The sequence below is a fragment of the Phalaenopsis equestris genome, unplaced genomic scaffold, assembly GCF_001263595.1.
Source record: "Phalaenopsis equestris unplaced genomic scaffold, ASM126359v1 Scaffold000055, whole genome shotgun sequence".
Classification (NCBI taxonomy): Eukaryota; Viridiplantae; Streptophyta; class Magnoliopsida; order Asparagales; family Orchidaceae; genus Phalaenopsis; species Phalaenopsis equestris.
Window position 1 is genome coordinate 1,401,017 of NW_018164497.1, and position 22,845 is coordinate 1,423,861.

General features: G+C 34.7%; 1 protein-coding gene across 2 annotated transcripts in view; it reads left to right on the forward strand.

Annotated features, from left to right (window-relative positions):
- LOC110019395 (beta-galactosidase 3) overlaps positions 1-22,845 on the forward strand; it is a 104,974-nt gene that overhangs the window by 60,132 nt on the left and 21,997 nt on the right. Inside the window, exons 13-15 of one of the 2 annotated variants that reach the window (XM_020717032.1) lie at positions 576-685; positions 11,630-11,739; positions 16,129-16,203. In XM_020717032.1, the coding sequence (XP_020572691.1) occupies positions 576-685; positions 11,630-11,739; positions 16,129-16,203 (295 nt within the window). The remainder of the gene's footprint in view (positions 1-575; positions 686-11,629; positions 11,740-16,128; positions 16,204-22,845) is intronic. The other variant, XM_020717033.1, reaches the window with a different exon arrangement.

Genomic DNA, 22,845 nt, shown 5'->3' on the forward strand with positions numbered 1-22,845 from the left:
TATATATATATATATAGAATGGAGGTGGCGGCTGGCTTCTTCCTGCTCCCTCCCTCTAAGATAAATGGTAGGGATATATATGCAATTATTGATTTCATTTGAAGACCCATAAGACAAATGATCCTCCCATAGTATACATTCTAGATTGTATAGCTTTACCACCATTTGCTAGGGATTTGTACCACATGCTTTCATGATAGATGTATTATTATCTTTTTATTCTTTATTTTCTCTGACATTGTTTGCTACGTGCCTTGTTCTCAATTTATTTTATTTTGGTTATAATATTTTGGTTAAAAAGGATTATAACTATAAATATGCATGTGTTTGTGTATGTTTATGCCTGACTTAAAAACTTATTGAACAATGAATTTGAAAATTCTGGTTTTATATTTTTTATTGCTTTTGATCAAGCTTGTTCTAAGCTAAAAAATCTAACTTAATGTTCGTTTGATTTTTATTGTTCAAAATGAATTAACAGCTATGAAGAAAATTGCTGTAGTGTATGTAAATGTTATTAAATTATTTGTTTCAAGGTGACATCCTGTCTTTAAAAAATTTATTGGATTCTGCAGATTTCATGTTGATGAAGGTGAAAAGTTTTCGAAGAATGGCGGCCAACCCATTCTCTTACTTGAGTCAAAGGGACATGCTGTCCATGTTTTTGTAAATGAGAAACTTATAGGTTCTGGCTGATCATTTTTATATATTCATGGTTACTGTAAAATTGAAAAGCCTTTCAAATCATCATCATCATTAGATGCTTCCGAACTTTATAGGACCAACTTTTTGAATTATTTTTATTAATTCCTACCAAGTATTGTACGAGGCATTAAAACTATGTCAGCGAGTACTTACTAATGGTGATTAAGTGTATATCAGATGGGCTTTGACCATTCAGCTTTTCAATAACAATCATCTCCCATTTCTTTTTTAATTTGGAATGTTTTAAAACGAAGAAAACCAACAAATGGACTCAATGTGGACAAACTGGAAACCAGTTCCAAGCCATTAATTAGGAGATTCTTTACTGGCAATACCTCTAGGATGGCCATGAAGAGCTAATATGTTGTATTTTTTGGCATTCAATTATATAAACTTTATCTGGTGTACTTTCTGTCCCTCTTAATTTTTTCTCCGTCTGTGATTTTTTATCCATTTTGTATTATTATGTCATTCTAGCATATTTAAGGAGATTCTAGGTGTGCCGATAAGAAAAGAACTGTTGATTTATGGAACTTGGCCAAAATTTTGCGAAGTAAACAATGTAGAGAATTTATTTTCATATTCAGTTATGAAATTTCTGGGCAAAAATACTGGGAACTAACATTGAATTCCCTAGAAAATTAGTATTGACATAAGCATACATGTTTTGGTAATGCAAAACCATGGTCCCGTTCATTATGATCGATTAGTATTTTCCTTTCCTTTAATTTTTGCTATACCAACGACCTCAGCTCAATGACTTTGCCTCTGATTTTCAAACGAGCGGTCAGACTTAGATTAACCGCATAAAGCTTTTATCAAAGAAAAAATTATCAAACAAAGTACTCCTAGGGATAGAAACCCTTATTAACTTCTTGATTTTCAGTTCTCTATACTGCTTGTAATGCAGATAGCTGGATAACAATTCTTGTTGTTGGAGTTGGAAATAAAATGGAATGCTTGCATTATGATATTTCTTTCCTTTTTTTGCACCTTTGTCTGTCTAATTTAGTGTTTTTTTTTGTGCCTAATTGGATACCTTGCATCAGCTTTAGTTGGTTGCAGATCATGTGTCTAATGGAAGTGAAAGAGCCACTTTAGACATTGATTTTCCCTATATGTCGTCTAAAAAAGTTTTGGACGAAGGACACACCTAATCAAGATGCCAATTTTCTTCGTCATGCATAATTATGTTTTATTGTTAACGAATGTAAGAGCATTGGTTTAGTCCCATATTGGATAATAGAAAATTATGTTGGTGTTGAATGCAAAGTCATTGGTCATTACCTCTTAAGCTTATGCTTTGGATTGACAATGGGTCTGAACTCTAGTATATTTAGTTTTATTTTTGTCTCTTTTAATTCGCAATCCCTAGCAAATGGTGGGAAAGCTAATGATTTTGTTAGGATAAAGTGGTATATATGTCTTGTGTCAACCGCGGGACTTGGCCACATTCCTTCATGGCTTAACAAGGTTTAACAGTGATTGACTCCAATGATGGATACTCATCATTAAGTAGGCTCTTGGTGAATGATTCTTGATGAGCTTTCATTTAAGGGAGAGTGATGGCTGATGTGGAAATTAGCTATACAATTTAGAATAGGAAAGAAGTTAGATGAACAAGAAAGAGAAAACTTTGTAGAAGAATGTCTACATTATTTCGAATAAAATGTCAAATAATTCGTCTTAATATAATATTTTAATGCTATGCTCTCATATTTATTCTTAATGTTTATTGTATTGATTTATGTATATTTGTGGATCCTTACTCGCTAAAATGGTAACAAAGTAATTGTAATGGAAAAGTGGAAGACTAAGTAATCATTGTTGTTTGACTCATTAAAGGCAGTGATAGATGGGAATTTCTTGGACGTTTCCTAAATTTTGATGAACTTAACATATTAGTGAATGACTCCAATGATGGATACTCATCATTAAGTAGGCTCTTGGTAATGATTCTTGATGAGCTTTCGTAATGGAAAGTGATGACTGATATGGAAATTAGCTATACAATTTAGAATAGGAAAGAAGTTTGATGGATAAGAAACACAAGACTTTGTAGAAAATGCCTACATTATTTCAAATAAAATATCAAATAATTCCTATTAATATAATATTTTGATGCATATATTCTCATATTTATTCTTAATATTTATTAAATTTATTTATGTATATTTGTGGATCCTTAATCCTAGTTAAAATGGTAAAAGAGTAATTATGGGAAGTGGAAGAGGAAAGAAGACAAAATCATTGTTACCTGACTCATGAAGGATAGTGATAAATGGAGATTTCTTGGACGCTTTCTGGAATTTGATGAACTTAACATATTCGTATGCAGAGATCCAGAGTCTTGACTTAGAGGCCTCATTAGTAGTGACCATATGAGCTGACTTTGATTTAAAATCTTTCTGGTTCTTTTTGAGCAACTTCTGACACATTCTATAAGTTTCGCGAGATTTAAAACCTTTCTGGATTATATCTGTAATAACACAATATCTTCAACACGAGATTTTTAGAATTCGGAGTTTCATTTCTGTAATTGTCCTAAGACTGAGGTTTATTGATGTCTTGTCTCCACTATAGGCTTCCCTTAGAGTAGTATATCCAGGGTCAGATAAGACTTGGGATTTGATACTTTTATATTTAGATTCGAGGTCAGCTAGAAAACTCATAATTGTCATTTGTATTTTTTGAGTCTGATGAATCCGAACCTTTAGCATTGAATTACATTGATTATTACTGATGAACACGAACTTTATGTGACATGTTTGGTTTTATCAATGGTTAAGATTACGGATGATAAGTTAAAATGACATTAATTTTTTCTTATTAGAATAAAATTGTGACTCTATTTAAGGAGTAATTCTATAGGGAGCCGCGTCATTGATAATCTCCCGATTGATATCGAGTCTAATTATGATGATTTGATGAGAGTGGATGCCCAACTATTGATACAAATACAAAACTCTATTGAACCTAATCAATCTGGTCATAATTTTTTTCCTTTTCCACAGAATAGGTCATTGATTTTGGTGTCACAAATCACATGATAGGTAATCCAAACCTTTTTTCTGCCTTTCATACGCACCTATCCACCTCTAATGTTCTTTGTTCCGATACCATGAATGTTACATCCATATTGCCTTTAACTTCTATTCTAAGTTTACCTCATGTTACTTTTAATCTTGTTTCTGTTAACAAAATTATACTAACTCTTAATTGATGTATCTTATTCTTTCTCGACTATTGTCTATTTCAGGATCTTACGAAGAATAAGGTTATTAATAAAGTATGAGACTTAAGGGGCTAAACATTTTTGACAATGACGTTTCTCAACTCATAGCCTGTTCCAACCCAACACCTTATCTATTTTTTTGAGATTCATTGTCGATTAGGACGTCCATCACTATCAATGCTAAAAAAGTTGTACCACTATTTTCAGTAGCTATCATCTTTAGATTATGAGTCATGTCAATTTGATACACCATCATCTTTATTTTTTTCTCAGTGTTAATAAAAGAGTAAGTCATAGTTTTGAGTTGGTTCATTTTTTATTTGTTGGAACTTCTTATTTTATCTTATTTGATTTCAATATTTTGTCACATTTATGGATAATCTTTGTCGTATGACTTTTTTACTTTATGAAATCTCATTTGAGTTACTGTCACGTTTTCATTTTTTTGGTTGAAATTAAAACTCAATTCAATATTTCTGTCAAGATTTTGAGAAGGTGTCAACAATATCATTTTGCACCCTTTCATAAGTACATGATATAAAATGGGATGCTTCACCAATCATCCTATATTGATACTTACCCCAAAATAAAAAGTTAGAAGAAAGAATAAACATCTTGAGTTGGCTAAAGTTTTTTTGTTTCAAACAATTGCGAATAAACAGTTCTTAACTGATGTAGTTTCTACTTTATGTTTTATGGTCAATTGGATATCTTCTACTATTCTAAAGAACCAGACACCCCATCAACAACTCTATTTTCTATTGAATCACACATATTAGGTGTACTTGTTTTGTTCTTGATACTCGTCCGCAAGTTTCTAAACTGGATCTTAAGTCATTAAGACATGTCTTTCTAGGATATTCTCGTCTGCAGAAAGGATATCGATGTTTTCCTCACTTGAACGGGTACATGATTTCCGTTGATGTCACTTTTAATGAACAAATTTTATTTTGACTCATCGATGTCTAAATACTCACAAGATTCTGATGAGTTGTTAATTTATCACATCATAAGTTCAGCTCCTACTCCAGCTCCATGTCACGCTCCGCGACATTCGAGAAATCATCGAGACGAACAGAGGATGGAAGATTCTAGAGAAGGTCCGAATATGAGGAGTCATCAAAGGGGCTCTAGAAGATTCCACCATGTTCCGGGGAGAGCAAGAAGGAAAAGCTCTAAAGAGGATCTAAGAATAACCTAGAATGTTCTAGAGTTTATGTACATTAGAATAGTCTAAGAGATAGAATATTATATTGTAATCTAGAAGCTTCTCTTGGACATTGTATAGTCCCACATTGGCTAGATGAAAGGCCAAAGGCATGGAGGAGGCTATAAATAGGAGCTCCTCCCCTCATTTGTATTTACCCAAGCATTGAATCAAAGCATCCTAGTATTCAAGTGCTAATTAGTCCTTTCTCTCTATTCTTCTTCTTAAGAGTGCTTGGGGCTGCTAAGTCCAGTGTTGTGAGTGATTAGGCTGATTTAGTGCTAAGAGAGAGCGCTAAAGCTCCAGCTCCAGCTCCAGCTCCAGCTCCAGTGCCTCAACCTAGATCACCTATCACTAATATTTACTCGAGAAGATCTCATTCCCTTGATCCAAGTCTGACACTAGTATTATCTTCCTAGTTGATCCTCCTCCCAATTACCTTGATTTACCTATTACACTTTGAAAGCTTAAATGCTAATACACCTCACTTTTCCTCTTACGTTAGCTATAACCAGCTATCTTCCAATTACTCATTTGTTTTGATTCTACTGAGGTTCTAAGATCTGTTCCACGAGATCTATCCCATTAATGGTGATGGGCAACGATGCTTGATAAAATGAGTGCCTTATTTAAAAATAAAAATTTGGAACTAGTCGAACTACCTTCTGACTAGAAGGCTATTGGCTATAAGTGGTTTTTTACAGTTAAGTTTCAATTCGATGAATCTGTAGCTTGTCTCAAAGCTCGGTTGGTTGCTAAAGATTATGCTCAAATTTATGTGATCGACTACTTGGACACATTATTTCTAGTAGCTAAGTTGACTTTGGTTCAACTACTCCTTTCTTTGGCTGCAATGAATAATTGATCCTTACACTAGCTGAATGTGAAAAATGATTTTCTACATGGTGATATTTTGGAAGAAGTATGCATGGAGATACCTTCTAGTTTGATGCTCAGAGGGAGTCTGGGAAAGTATGTCGTCACCGAAAGTCATTATATGGATTGAAGCAAAGCGCTCAAACATGGTTTGGAAAATTTAGTCAAACAATAAAAGGGTTTCGGATGTAGAAAATTCAAAGTGATCACACTTTATTTTGTAAGCAATCAACTTTAGGAATCGTACTATTGGTGGTTTATAGTGCTGCTCTTATTCCCGAGAGATCGACTCAAAGGCACTGGTTTATTGGCGCCTTAGCGCACATCATGGGGCGCCGATACAGAGCGTTTGGTGCTTAGGCGCTAGTTTGGGCGCCAAAGCTTCCGGTGCGGTTACTATACGAAAAATTAGTTCTTAAGCCAATTTTTTAGCGTGGATTGTTGAGTTTGCTATTTTCTTCTTTCTGAATTCTTCAATAAGCATCCCGGTGAACTTGAGTGTCAAAGAGGTGGATGCAGTGATTCGATGTGATTTTCTGCACCGGATCTGAGATGTAATATTGTTGGTGCAAGTTCTGTAAGTTTCTTCGTGTGAGTGTGGAGAATAAACGTGTGAGTCCTTTGTAAAACTTTCCGAATTTCATAGTGGAACTTCTGGTGGCGTGGCTTGTGATTTTTTCCCATTCTTGGCTTTTTCACATAAAATTTTTTATGTGCTTTTCTGGTTGTTTTGATTGTGTTTCTGTGTTTAAATTTTTTATCTGGTTTTCTCGAATCCTGTGATCCTGTTTCGCGGCAAAATTAAAAGGATACTCTTTCACAGTAGTTTTCCCTAACAAACTGGTATCAGAGCGGGGTTTGATTGAAGCGGGAACAATGACTGAAGAAGCAAGACTCTAAGTGGAGAAGTTCAATGAGACGAATTTTACCTTTTGAAAGATACTGATGAAGGATTTATTGTATCAGAAAAAATTATGCTTGCAATTACAAGGAATCACAAGGAAGTCTGAGTTTATGCCTTTGGAGGTGAGAAGTGTTGGATCGAACGACACTAGGCTTGATCAAGTTGACACTTTCATCATCTGTTGTGCTCAACATTGTGAATGAGAAAACTATTGTAGATCTCATGGCGACACTGACCCGGATATATGAAAAACTTTCTGCTTCTAATAAGGTTTTTTTGATGAAAAATTTATTCAACATGAAGATGGTGGAAGACAGTTCGGTGGTAGAACATCTCAATAACTTTAAAACTGTAACGAGCCGGTTGTGTTCTGTAGGGATCAAGTTCGATGATAACGTCAGAGCACTGGTGATATTATCTTCAATACCGGAAAACTGGGATGACTTGGTAATGACAGTAAGTAATCTTCAGGGACTTCGATGTTGAACTTCGATGATATCGTGGATCTGATGCTGAATTAAGCAGTTTGTAGAAAAATAACGAATAGTGAATCTTCAGGTTCAGCGTTGAATGTTGATTATAGAGGAAAGAATCTGAGCAGGAATACAAGCAGAGGCAGATCTAAGTCCAAGAAAGGAAAGCCCAATTCAAGCTGAGGAGAATGCTGGAATTGCGGTAAGAAGGGGTATTTCAAGAAGGACCACAAAGCTCCAAGGAATGCTGGTGGTGGAGAATAGAAAAGTAGTTTCTCTACTAATGTCTCCACAGATGAAATCCAAAATTATTTTCTGGTGTTATCCCTAGCAGCACTGAATCCTGGATAGTGGATTCATGTGTCTATTTCATGCTTGCCCCAATAAAGAGGTATTTAAAAATTGCACTCAGAGTTATCTAGGGAAGATTAGGCCTGCAGTATAGTTGGAAAGGGTGACGTTGATATCAGGTTGCCGAATGTAGTCTGGAAGCTTACTGAAGTCAGACATGTTTTTAGTTTAAAAAGAAATCTTATATTTGTGAACCAGTTTACTAAGTCATGACTTGCGACTACTTTCACAGGTTATTCGTATAAGATGACCAGGGGGCATTAGTGATAGCTCAAGGTAACATTGAAGATACCCTTTATCTAATCAATGAAATAATTGAGTTCATTGATGTGGCTGGAACCAGGATAGATGCAAGTCCGTGACATCGTAGGCCTGGCCATATGAGAAAGAAATGTGTGAAGTGCCTACTTTCAAAGGATAAGCTTCAGGATTCTGTGAACTGTATATATGACGAGCAAAAGAAGGTTTCTTTCTCCAAGGGCGGTTCAGTGTTGATTCAAAGAAACTGGAGTTAGTGCATACTAACGTATAGGGTCCTACTCCAGTTCTGTTCATTGAAGGTTCTTGCTATTTTGTTACATTTATTGATGATCACACGAGAAATGTGTGGACTTATTTCTTAAAGCGGAAATTTGTTGTATTTGAAGTCTTTAGGAAATGAAAGGCTATGGCAGAAAATGAGACGGGCTTCAAGTTGAAGTGTCTCAGATCAGTTTATAACGGTGAGTATCGTGATCAGAAGTTCGGAAATTTCTCTGCAACGGAGGGGGTCAAGCATGAGTTGACTGTCCCAAGTACACCACAACAGAATGATGTGGCTGAACGCATGAACAAAGCAATCACGGAGCTTGCTTGGAGCATGAGATTACATGCAAGTTTGCTAAAACAATTTTAAGCAGAAGCAGTAAACATATTTATCTGATAAACCGTAGTCCATCAGTACCTTTGGAGGAAGGCTTACCTGAAGAAGCCTGGAGTGACAAAAATGTATGTCTATCTCATTTAAGAGTATTTAGGTATTTTGCATATGTGCATGTTAATGCAGGGTCCATGAACAAGCTTGACTCAAAATCTGTCAAGTGCACCTTCATTGGATATAGCTCAGATGAGTTTGGATACAAGTTATGGAATTATCAGAACCAGAAATTCATCAAAAGCAGGAGCGTAACATTCAACGAAACGGAGACGTATAATGACAGGGTCAGAACTCAGGACATTCCGTCAGTTTCTTCTGAAGGATTCAGATTTATGGAGATAGTAGATATCGGTGATCAAGAAGATGGAGAAAAAAGTAGTGCTCAATCAAAAGGAGCACTAGAAGTTCCTAAGTCAGCTGCTACATAAGTCAGAAGATCCAACAGTGTGAAACAACCCATACAAATGTATTCTACTTCTTTACACTATTTGTTATTAATTGATAGTTGTGAACCAAAGTACTTTGAGGAGGCGACTGAAGTTGAAGATTCAAGGGAGTGAGAGCTTGCCATAGATGAATAAATGCAATTTTTGAAGTCAAATCAGATATAGGATTTGACGATACTACCAAATGGCAAGAGAGCACTGCACAACAAGTGGGTCTACAACCTGAAAGATGAGTCAGATAGTAGAAAGCGCTATAAGACAAGGCTTTTTGTGAAGGGTTTCCAACAGAAGGGAGTAAATTACTCAAACATCTTCTCCCTAGTGGTAAAGTTAACTACTGTCAGGTTGTGCTAAGTCCGGTAGCAGTGGAAGATCTGCATCTGGAGCAAATGGATGTAAAAATAGCTTTTTACATGGAGATTTGGATGAGCTATACATGGTGCAACCACAAGATTATAAGGTTCTAAGCAAAAAAGCTTTGGTCCTTAGATTGAAAAAGAGCCTCTATGGCTTGAAGTAATCCATGAGTCAGTGGTACACGAGGTTTGACAGATTAATGTCATAGAATGGGTATATGAAGTTCCAGCCAGATCACTATTGCTTCATCAAACACTTCAGTAACTTTTATATTTTGCTTCTTTTGTATGTAGATGACATGCTGATTGCAGGGGCATGTATGTAGAAAATCAAGATTTTGAAGAAACACTTATCAAGTGAGTTCGAGATGAAGAATTTAGGTCCAACCATAAAGATCCTCGGGATGAAAATTAGCAGGGGCAGGAGTGCAGAAACACTTAAGTTGTTTTAGACAGAGTATGTTGAAAAGATCCTATAGAGGTTCAAATTGAGTGAAGCGAAAACAGTTAGCACTCCGTTAGGTTTTCACTTCAAACTATCTAAGGAGCTATCACCTAACTCTGAAGCAGAGCAAGCACAAATAATGAAAAATTTGTATGCTTCATCAGTTGGAAGTTTGTTGTATGCGATGATTCGTACTGAGTTATATATTGCATATGCGGTGAGAGTAGTCAACAGACATATGGGCAATCCAAGCAAACATTATTTAGAGGGGGTAAAGTGGATTCTTAGATATTTGAGGGGAACGGTCAACATGGTATTTTGCTATTGAAGTGCAGGGATCAGTCTATAGGATTTCATAGATTCAAATCTAGCAGGAAATGTGGACATCCGAAGAAGTACAACGTTATATATCTTTATATTGGAGAACATAGCAATGATTTAGGTTTCTAGATTGCAGAAGATTGTTGCACTTTCAACTATGGCGACCGAATATGTTATCACTGATGGTAACAATGAGATGATTTGTCTACAGAATTTCATGGCACAATTGGGCAAGGAGCAGAGAATTAGAAAACTCTACAGTGACAATATGAGTTCAATTCATCTTGCTAAGAATGCTGTTTTTCATGTCAAGAAGAAACATGTCCAGCTCAGGAATTGTTTCATTCAATCTCTTCTAGAAGATGAACAGTTATTTCTGGAAAAGATACATACAGTTAAAAATCCTGCGGATACGTTGACAAAAGTGGTAACTGTTGAAAAATTGAAGTTATGTTTGGCTTCAGTTGGGTTTCATGAAGGTTGAGACCGAGGGTGAGCCACACCACTGTATGTGACCATAGTACATGACTATGAAGGTTATTCAGATGGAGGTACAAGATTAGTGCAAGGTGCTATAGTCTCCAAGTGGAGATTGTTGGGCTATGAAGCTTAAGCACAAGGCACCCGACGCATATGCGTCGGGTTGTGGGCAGCTTAAGCGCCCCCTTGGGTGCTGCTCGAATATGCTTTGGGCGCATATGCACACGCTATAAAGCGGGCGCTGCTCTTATTCTCGAGAGACTAGCGTTTATGCGCCAAGTTTGGGCGCCTAAGCGCCCGACGCTGTTACTGCATGAAAAATTGCTTTTAAGCAAATTTTTTTAGCTTGGATCATTGATCTTGCTGTTTTCTTCTTTATGAATTATTTGACGAGCATCCCGGTGAATGTGAGGAGTGTGGTGATTCGGCGTGATTTTTTGTGTCAGATCGGAGAGGGAATATTGTTGGTCCAAGTCCTGTAAATTTCTTCGTGTGAGTGTGGAGAAGAAACTTGTGTGAATACTTTGTACAACTTTCTGAATTTCATAGTGAAATTTCTGGTGGTGTGACACAGTGTTTTTTTCCCATTCTCAGGTTTTTCCATATAAAATTCTTTTGTGTTTTTCTAGTTGTTTTGATTGTGCTTTTGTGTTTAAATTTTTATTCCGGTTTTCTTGAATCTTGTGATCCTATTCCGCAGCGAAATTAAAGGAGACTCTTTCTTAGTAGTTTTCCCTAACAGTAGCTTTCTCATTTTTTTATTTTTTTGCCTGAATGATTACTATACTGTATTTGAAAATTCTACCTCTTAGTTGGCCTTCATATCTACTACGCTGCATATCTACTATTCATCCGATATCCATTATTTAAGTTTATGAGCTTACAACATAATTTGATATTTTCTTATCTTATAGCCAGTTCAAGTGGGAATGGAAGTGACATAACGTTTAAGCTTGAAGCTCACGTTCCTTTAAGAGCCGGAAAGAATGATATTTCTCTATTGAGTATGACCGTCGGTTTGCAGGTGAGTACAATTTTCATCAAATATTTTCTTGACAGCCATGTTGCTTCTACATGTCATTTTGATATATATACAGATATATAAATGTATGTATATATCTATATATATTATAAAAATGCTATCTAAGCTCTAGATAGCTACTATCTATTGGATGATAAAAGCTGTTATTTTCTCTTGATAGAATAAAATAGAAAACAAAAATTATTTTGTGTGTTGCACTGATTTTAATGGTTGTATTCATTACAATGGTAACTTAATCTTGTGTGTTTTTTGTTACATATATAATATACAGAAAAATTAAAGTAATAACATTAAATATCACCTAGATTGTATACTTTTTATTTTCCTTTTGTTTTAGGTCAATGAAACTTTATGACGTGGGATGCGGGCATATAGCGGTATGGGATTGTAAATCTCGTAAATTAGGATTCTGATACGATTGGCTTACTAGGTGGGGACTCCGTTGTGCCCAGTCTTTTTTATTGAGTGCTTTGTATTTGTTATTTCGGTTCAAATTTTCAGAAGACATATGGAATAATAGATAATATACAACTTAAATATTTCACCTTAATTTTATGAGGATTTTTTTTTCAGGGTTTGAGGTTTTCCATAAGCGCTAGCCCTTGTGGTTAATTATCCAACCTAATAATGAGAGAACACTTTCTATCAAGACCAGTCATTAAATACTAAATATTCAACGTATAGTAACAGTTTTATTTTCCATCTCTTTCTATATACATAGATATGTATGCGCACCCCCCCTATATATATATATATATGAAGGCAAAATTCATTGATATAAAAGAGTGGATACAAAGGTTTTAGTGAGTGGGTACAAAGAGCTCACTTATAGGGATTACAACTACACGTATTCCCCAAATATATAATGAAAAGAAAATAACTCCTAATCATGGTGGGTGTAGTCGGTGGATATACCACTTCCCCTTCTCCTGAATCTAGGTGGGAGTCCAGCAACATACTGAGATGTGGGCTTCCATCTGAAACTATGATACAGTCATCCTGAGAATTATTAAGATCTAACATTTCTTTTTTCTTCTTCTTAGATTTGTAAACCTGTCAATCATCTGTCAGAGGTAATCCCGTCTGAACAATAGGTGGATCTTCGGTGGAAGTAAACTGTTGATCTGACTCAGCTTGTAGCACACCTTAATCCTGACACTCCTCCAGAACTTGAGTTCCCTCTTCTCTCGCAATATGGGGTTCTAAGCCACTAGGACTAGCATCTGCTACGACAAAATTCATAGTATTTGTAATCTGAGGAAGAGCTGCCTCAATAACAGTAGGCGAAAGCTGCTGGACTGGTTGGTGAGTAGTCTTATGAGTCAAATTCTCATTCAACATTTATGGAAGATTAACAGTGTCTGCTATATCATGGATGATGTTGTTAGGACCTGCCAATCTCAAATGTGGGTGAAGCTTGAAGCATTTGACAGATGTGTGCTCAAACAGTTTACAGTGATTGCAGTAGTATGGTTTTTATTTTGCAACAATTGGCTGTCAATACCCATTGTGGGCAGTACCAAGCCATATTTCGCCCACATTAGCGAGGGTGATATCCCTTTCAACAAAAATTCTTGCAATCGAAGGCTTGGTTAGATTGGAGGTGGGTGTATCCAATTTCAGAGGTCTCCCTAGTGCAGCTCAAATAGAATAGAGGACTTGGTGATTGAAGTAGTGTTACTTTAGGCCAGGTAGTTTAAACCAGATTGGAACTATAGGTGGTTCTTGACTAGGGTCAAAATCAGGAGATCACTTAAGCAATTTCATATATTTTTCATCTATTGTCATAAACTTTTTGAAAAATATTTTGGCATAGTCTTCCACTTTAGATAATTGTATCATCACGTCTCTCATCAAAGAGGTCAATCTTCAAAAGTCCCAATAGTTTGAGATCTTCAAAAGCCTTTCGAACGATTTCCATTTTGGGATATCCCGATTGGAACTTCCCAATGAGAGTGAATTTGAAGTTGTTAACCAGGTTGGAAATTTCAACATCAGAGAAGAATAGAGTCAGTTTGCCACTGTTCCTACCCGTTTTCTTGATAAGGTTGCAGTCCTCCTAGCCTTCGAATGATTCATTATAAACCTGAGGGAAAACCTGATTTGATCCCATAGAGCCAACCATATCAACAAAAGAAGCCTTCCCAAGGTTTAAAACTGATGTAGTCGGTGGTTGAGGAGCAGTAGCCATGGAATAGGGAGTTGAAGCGGCAATCTACAGGCATTGAGTCTGGTCTGCGAGTAGCTCATGTACGTGCAGGGAGGACAGACACGAGTGCAATAGGAGACGTGGCCGTAGAAGACAGAGCCGCAGGAGACGCGACTGTAGGAGATGCAACTGACAATAGAAGACGCCCGACGCCGCACGACGCAGAAACCTCTTCTTCGAGAGTGAAAGAGCCAAGACGACGCGCGATGAAGAAGTTGACGCCGCACGACAGAGAAGAAGCACAACGAAGAGGAAACACGACGAAGAGCAAATCGACGAAGAGATACCAGGTTTCACCATAATGGCGAAATCCTAGCAGAGCGAAATCGGAACAGACGACATTTTAACATTAATACACACACGAGCGGATATTGAACTGGAAGAGGAGGTTAAAGGTTCGAGGTTCAATGGTTGAGCCGGGGGACGACATAAATATATAAAAAAAAAAAACTTAAATGATATAGTGATGTCGTGGTATGTTTATAAAAAATATATCATGAAATATAAATCATATGTGAACTTAAACAACTATTAGAAATCAAGTATTATAATCCAAAAAATATCTCTCAAAAAGCTCTAAAAAATAAACTAATTCAACGGTTGGACGTCTGTTCTAGTCGGTTCATTCTGGCTCAATGCGGGGACGGTTTTTAGGCCACCTGAAATCGGACCTTTGACTGGTTCACGGTCGAACCAGCCAGTTTAGTCTGATTTTCTATACTATGATTTCTTTTTTGTTGTTCTATTATAAGAACAAACACATGATTATTTTATATGTGGCTTCTCAAAATTCATGCTTAACTCTTGTAAGAGAGTTTTGATGGTGTGTTTTTGTGCCAAAATTTTAGAATGCATATTAAAATTTTGAAACTATTCAGAGATTTTGTGCTTATTTTGTAAGGATTTTAGGATGTAATTTTAAATTTTTTTTCGGTGCAAGCAGATATGGTTAATTAATCTTAATGATAAACAATTTTGATTGAAGCTAATTATCAATTATTAAATATTTAGCGTATTGTAGCAACACTTTGGGTTTTAGATTAGAGAATTCATCTCCTTTAGTTTAAGAGTAAATGATATTGTTAATCAGATCAAATTCTCATGACTTAGTCATTTACGTTGTCATGAACTTTCATCATCTTAATCAAAGGAGCTAGTTGATCTATTCTTTTCAAAAGATCTTTGTGAGTAGCCATGAGTTACTTCTTCTAAGAGGACCTTAGTAATCTGTGGTAAATGTTTGCCCTAGTGAATAAGTTTGGTCAACCTAGCAAACAATTGGTCAACCTAGCAAACAATAAGTATTGTGTGATAACCAAAATAAAATAACAAAATTATAAATAAATAAATAAATCGAAACGGTAGCAAGGTTTCGTTTCTTCCACAACAATTTTATTATAAATAAATCGAAACGATAGCAAGGTTTCGTTTCTTCCACAACAATTTTATTATTAGAATAGGCTTTCCATTCAAACTAGAGGAGTCATGATATGGACAAAAGTATGAGAAAAGAAGAAGAAAGAAGTCATGTCGTGCGAGAGAAGAGAATGAAGAGGAATGCTCGCCTACAAAGGACCAAGCCGAAAGTAGCGGACTTTGATCGTGAACAACTTACCTAGGGAGTCGAGCGACACATATGCAAGCTTGCACTTCGCCATGCTAGAGTGTGCATAGGAGGAAGGCGACGCTAGCAAGAGCATCAAACTTGCAGCTTGGATGATCCCGCTCAAGAGAGAACCAAAGGAAAAAAAGAGTTGCTTGTAGGTGAGAAGTTTCGTGAGCGGCTTGATTGTGTTAGATGTTGTCTGGGATCGAAGAAAGAAGCATTGAAGAGCTCTATGCGGGATAAATCGAGCCAAACCGACTGATAGGTAAGGGAGGACCTACTTGCGCGAGCAGAGTGGAGTGAATTGAGTCTTGGCGTGCAGGATGGAGGGTTGCGTTAATGTCCCGTTCTAAGGAGAAGATAAGGAAGATGTGGCATCGCAGAAGGAGTTTCGTGTGGTTTAAGTGAAGACTGAACCGAGGCAATAAGGTCAAGGTTATGTTTTATTTTATATAAGCTATTTTTTAATTAAATAGATGATCTTATATTATACTTAACTTTATGTAATAAAGATTATAATTTTTCTAATTGAAATTTACTATTTAATTGGTGTCGGGAGAACTATCAAGAAGGTTTGTGGTGTAGGTTCAAACTAGAAAGAGGCAAATCCAGCCACAGAATGAATGTTAAGGTAAGGCTTTATGGATTTTATGCTTTAATTACATAAATTATTTTAACTAAAATGTTATTAAGGTATATTAAGCTTTATGAATTAATTTCAATTAATTTGTTTGGGCAAACAATTGAATTAAAGGACCAGTATGATCGAGATAGGATCGTGCAAAAGAAGAGATAAGGAGGTAAATTTAGTGCTTATTTGGTAATCATCTATAGTCAAACTAATTATAATTTGCTACATTTTAATGTTAGAATATTATAAAATATAATCAAGTGAGAAAATTGATGCTGTGAAAGAGAAAGTTAAAAGATTTAAAAAGGATTATTTCATTAAGTGAAATCAATGTGACTATTCTTACTTTCAAGTTATGGTAACTTTTGCTTCTTCTAAACGGAATCCATTGATTGTTATTGAAACATGATTTCACTTTTTTTTGTGATTTAATGCTCGTTTAGATGTTGGTCATATCATCATGTAAATTTACATTTTAGAAATGTTAATATTATGCATTAGTTAAATGTATACATAATATATTGAATTGAATGAAATAAATGTATGAATGATATGAACTACATAGATTGCTTCCCTATGCATGTTTGGTTATGGAGTCATCCTTTTATGGTATTAGCAAGGGAATGCTAAGGTTACCAGTGCACGTAAATGAAAAAAGGATATTTATTTAAAAGTATATTTAATGATATAATTTTAGGCGATGCTCCTGTGAAAGTTGTGCATATATAAAATGATATAGACATATTATTGATATAGTAAAACACATTGAATGTTATGCAATATTGTGATCGATCATATTCATAAATTATGAAATTTTTTTATACTAATTTATTTAAAGTTTAGTTGACATGCATTTCATTTTTGAATACCTATAGATTTATATGAAATCTTGTTGTCCGACCCTCTCTCTTCCAATCTTCCTCTCACATCCCGCTCTTCAGCAATGGAACCAGTAAAAACTTTTAATCAGAGCACAACTTAATGATTTTAAAAATAATTTTAATTTTTTATCCATTTTAGGATTGGCATAGGTGGTTTCAAAAAATAAATTATTATAGTTTTAATATAAAAAATGATAAATTAATGCTTACAAAAAATAAAAAAAAAGTGTTGCAATTTCTCCTTTCAAGTCTTGATATACTTAAATTGTATATAATTATTTCATTATCAGTACTATTAAATATATACTTTTTAAATTATATAATTAGATAAGCATTCATCTCAACATCTCACATAAGCATTTCTTTATGATCTTCATGTCGGAGAAAGCTTGTTTGAATGTTACTATAGCAATTGGTAATGTTAAAATATGTTTCACACAACATTATCATCGGGTAAATTTCATCTTTTTCATCATCACAATTTTTTGTGAGCTCTCTAATCTCTTTCAAATTAAAAAAAATACTCCACTAGATCTCATGTCATTGACCAAATTACTTGAGATCAAGAGGGACACTTTATTTGGTTCATACCTTTGTTAGTTGAGGATCTAGAGCATACTTTAGAGGACCAGGTTGGTGTCATGAGGTGTATGATTGTAACTAGAAATGAGGATTGGAGGAGAAGGAATATGTTTACCATATATATCCCGTGTAAAAACAAGAATTATAAGTTGGTTATCGATGGGGATGGTGCAATTAATGTAATATCTATTGATATATTTGTAAGGACAAATCTAAAATTTGAACTAGCCTCACTCTTAGTTAGGTAAATCACACATTTGTACCCATCAAATCTAGATGCCTAGTACAAATGGGCAGTTATGAGAACCATGTTTGGTACGAGTCGATTCTATCAGCATAACACATCTTATAAGTTAAACCCTAACTTTATGATCAAAATATCATTTGTATTTAAGCATGAAAATAAGTTCATAAAATTATTTCCTTTGAAGCCTGTTGGTAAGCGGGCTCCTAGACTTCCCCAAAAACCTCATTTTAAAATCAACCAGAGCCAAGTCATAACAAAAATACAAGACTTCAATTGATAATTTTTTCAACCTCTACTGCCACAGAGAGCAGTTTTGACTTATCCCCTATGGCTTACATATCTTCTAATCTTAAACTTGAACACTCTGATTTGGGAAATTATTGAAGAGTTTTATTATCTTAATTTTTTCTACATCTTGCAACTGAAGGAGATTACACCTGAGTCAAATGAGCATCATATACTTGTGGTCTTAAAGTTATTGTCTGAGTATAATGATGTTATGTGTGGTGATTTATCAAATGAGTTGTCACTCTTGAGAGATATACAACATATTATAGATTTAATTCTTGGATCAAAAATATCTTACTTTGCACACTATAAAATGAACCCAATAAAGCATGTTAAATTAAAAAGACGAGTAGATAAACTCATAAAATAGGCTTATTTCAAGAAAGCCTTAGTCCATGTGCAGGTTTTTTTTGTTTGACAACTAAGCAAAATGGTTATTGGATAATGTGTGTGAATAGGAGAGCAATGAATAATATCACCATTAAGTATAGATTTTCTATTCCTAGATTATATGACATATTAGATCTTATCACTCGAGCTGTTTATTCTCCAAAATTTATTTGAAGAGTGATTGCCATTGTTGACCATAAAAAATAGTACTAAAATTAAAAAATCCATACTGGCTGCTGCCTCAAAGATATCCTAACCTTTCCCACACTCATTGTTAGAAAACTCATGCATTAAAGAAATTGGTAGGAGAACCATAACAAATCCTCTCCTCTCTATTGGAACAGCTAAGCGACACTCATCTAGTCACATCTTCACTCGAAACCCTCGTCGTTGTCTCCTTCATTGTGATCAAAACCCTTCTGGTACACTTGTGGTCGTAATTAAATAGAAGAGCAACGGCGAGATCGCGGCGTATGAAGCCCTTTGAAACTCTTGATTTTCTCATCTCTCTCACGCGACCCACTTGAGTCCCAACACATAAACTCCAATAGAAGACCTAATATTCTTCTTCCTCCCTTTCTCTTGGATTGAGTGTCGGTTCTCTTCACAGCACAAGACGAGATCGTAGCTTACAAGGAGTTCTGAATTTCTCCTTTCTCGCCTCCTTGCGTTTGTGCGAGCTGGGTTGAAGCCGATGCTGGATGCTATCACTGGAGCTTCCCCTCTTATTCCCTTGCCTCAGTTGCGAGTGGCCAGGAAATCAAAGATTGGATTTTGGCACATGAGGGCCTCTAGAGCTCCTTCTCGTTAGAAACAAAAATCGAAGTGAACTTTGACATGTGGCTCTTCAATATTGCACTCAACCCAGGCACAAAAAACCTCAATCCTTGGAGCAACAACGGGATCATGATGGAGATGCAAGAATTTGGCTTATTCCTCTTTTCATTTCACATATATTATAGTATATTATATATTATATAATCTATCTATTAAAAAAATAAGAAAGTTGAAAGTAGTGTTTATTTCGCCTTTCCAACTTCGCTGCTGCTAATCTCACTCGCAAAAGATATGATGAAGTGAGTAATAGTAATTTTTAAAATATTTATTCAGGGAAGCTCGAGCACCTGTCTTTGAGAATTAAGTTCCGTTCAGGAAAATTGTGGACTCATTTTGAATTTTTCTTTTATAAAATTAAGAATTTTCAAATAGTCATCCTGGGAAACGTGAGTATTTATTCTACCCATTAAGTACCGTGTGGGGTAAGTACAGACGTACAGTACTGCTTGGGGAAATGTGTATTTTTTATTTGACCCTTTATGCGATGACATTAAATTCTTGTTGTGTCTTTTAAGACTATGGGTTAAATATATATTCTTGCTCCCTGATCGAGTTGTCTCAGAATGTTGTCTAGCGAGTCTTTGATGACAGTTGATTAGACTATCATTCTCATGGTGCCCCCAAATGGTGGTGTTGGTGTCGGGAGGTTGGCAATTTTTTTTTTGGATGATTTAGACTTGTAAACAACTTAAATTCAATGACTTTGGAATTTATAAAATGATTTGAAAACATGGATTTTTTTATTATTAAAATATTTGGAAATTTGGGACTTTGAAATATAGTTTTTTTTTTAAAGATAATTTAAATTTTAATCCTTTCAAACTTAAAATCTTAGGGTTTTAAATCAAGATCAATGAGAGCTTTCAAACTCAGGTTTCAATGGTTGATGCTTTTTAAAACTAAGAGCCTAGGGTTTAAAATTAATCCAAAATTTGAGATTTTCAAATTTAAACTCTAATATTTTGAGTTTACTAAAATTGACCCAAATATTAAATATTGTGCTTTCAAAATAATGTTATACATTTAGGGGCTTAGTTTAATCTAAAATTGAAATATTAAAGTTTAGAAGGCTAGGCTTAATTGTAATTAAAATGCCCTAATTTGAAAAGTTAAGTTTGACTTGAAATTGCTCGCCACCGAATTCTCCATATATCTACTAGCAAACAGATGATGGTAAAATACTTAAAATGAAGTCTTGTGGTCAGTATAAGGTCATAGCATTCACACAAAACTTTAAAAATTGTTAAATGGTCTTATGACTATCGAGTCTTAAGACAAAATTTGATTTGAATATGAACACCCCTAGGATTTGTGTAAGCCTTTCAAGTTACACTCTATCAAGATATATGTGTGCTATTAATACGAAGTATTTGTGCAATTAGAAAGTTAACAATATCAAATCTTGCATTCATATTTTGAGACATCTTTTAAATTTGATACATTGAGTTAAAATGTGTTATTCTGCTACATCAGAATGCATGTAAATCAACATGGAAACCCGCATGTGCTCCACCAAGTCAATTAAGTGTTTAAACTTAAATGGTCTGAGAATGTTACGTGGGTCAAAGTTAAGCATACACTCGGTAGTTTTTATTTTAGTAAGCGTGCAAAATTCTCTAAGAAACCCTATTTTGAAATCAAATTCTAGAATAATTATGCAAGTTTTCAATCGGGCCTACCTGTCTAGAGGTCCCACTCAACTAGTTTGATCCTTCTCACAATGACTGGAGATCGAGTCTAGTAAATTTAATAATAAACACTAATTCATAAAGATAGAATTTGCAAATCTAAACTATCTTATCTGAACCTCTTTATAAGGACATGAGTCGACGTGACTTATATTTTGAAAAGCCTAAAATAATAAAATCAAATGGCCTTCAAATATAAAAATTTTAAATGTTTAAATCTTTGATGATTAGCTTGTTGATTGAAAATTTCAACTGAAAAGGTTAATTTCAAACCAACATTAAATATGAGTTTCAAACCAACATTCAAGTTAAAACCAATCACCGAAAATTTTAAATCAAATTTCATTCACGATTCATAGCAGTTTGTCGAATGTGACAAATTTCTGACTGACTTTAACTTACAGAGAATGGATATCATATCAAATATATCACTATATTCACAATCAAAACAATTGCATGTCAGCAAGGACGTTGCCCGGGTTTTTTATTCGCATGGATTTACTCTTTAAATAACACCACAAAATAACTGTTATGATTAGAGACCCCTGAACAGGTAGTTACCGTTAAATTACAATTATATTACAACCACGACCACAACCCGTATGCTCTCCAACAGTTTTCTATCGTTTGAGTTGTGAATTATAAGGGTGCGATTGATTAACACAACCTTTTGTTAGCTAAGTTCGACTTAAATTTGTCTTTTTTGACAAACATCCATACCAGATTTACATGTATCACTTGGATGATGAAAAACATGATTGTTGACAAGAATTCTTCAATTAGGTTGAGTCAACTACCTCCTTCGACTAAGTATATCAAAGACCATGACAACTCGAGACAACAAAACCATGAATCGTGATCGAGTTCTTCATTATTTCTCCTTTTATCCGCTTTAATCTCCAAGTGATAAATTTTATAATTTAAAATATATGTTTGTAGTTATTATATGTTGCTTATTTAATGTTAAATAATAAGCCTTAATCGAAAGTGTTTTCCCTTTATTGGGAGAGGATCATAGGGGCTTGCACCTATGAGAAACCTCGAACCCCATATCAAAAAGTTATCGTAAAATGAGAGCGAAATCCCTGGTAGTGTCTTATCTACTATTCATTCGGCCTTCTGAAACTTTTGACCCTCAAATTATCATGACTCGACCTGAGGCTTCGAATTAACCAAAATGGGTCGGACAGTCGGACTTAAATTCTTCATATTTATTTTTTATAATTAACTATTAATAAATGAGAGAGTTACTAATCAAATTAAATTTGTCTAATTACAGATTTTTCGCGTATTTTATAAACACTGTCTCTCATATTGCTTTTCTTTTAATAAATTAATTATAACTAAAAAATTAGTTTAAAAAACTATTAGCTAATCAAATCCAGTAAATATTTATACCTAAACTATAGGACTATAAAGGAAAAAAAAATTAAATGCATGTCATTTAAGTTTTTAATAAATCAATACATACATTTAATATTTTAAGAATATGATATTATTAAATATTAGTTCTATGTCATTTTATATTTGTAAAATAGCCATAGAAGTACCATCTAAAATTTATACTATTTAAGTTACTTAACTATCAATTTCTTTTTCTATTTATGTGCACAAATACCTTAGCAATTTCTTACTGGTACCATAAATGAGTGACTCCATCATAGTCAAGCATGCACATACAAGCAATTAATATAGACATGTCATTCATATACTCATTGCATTCAATTAT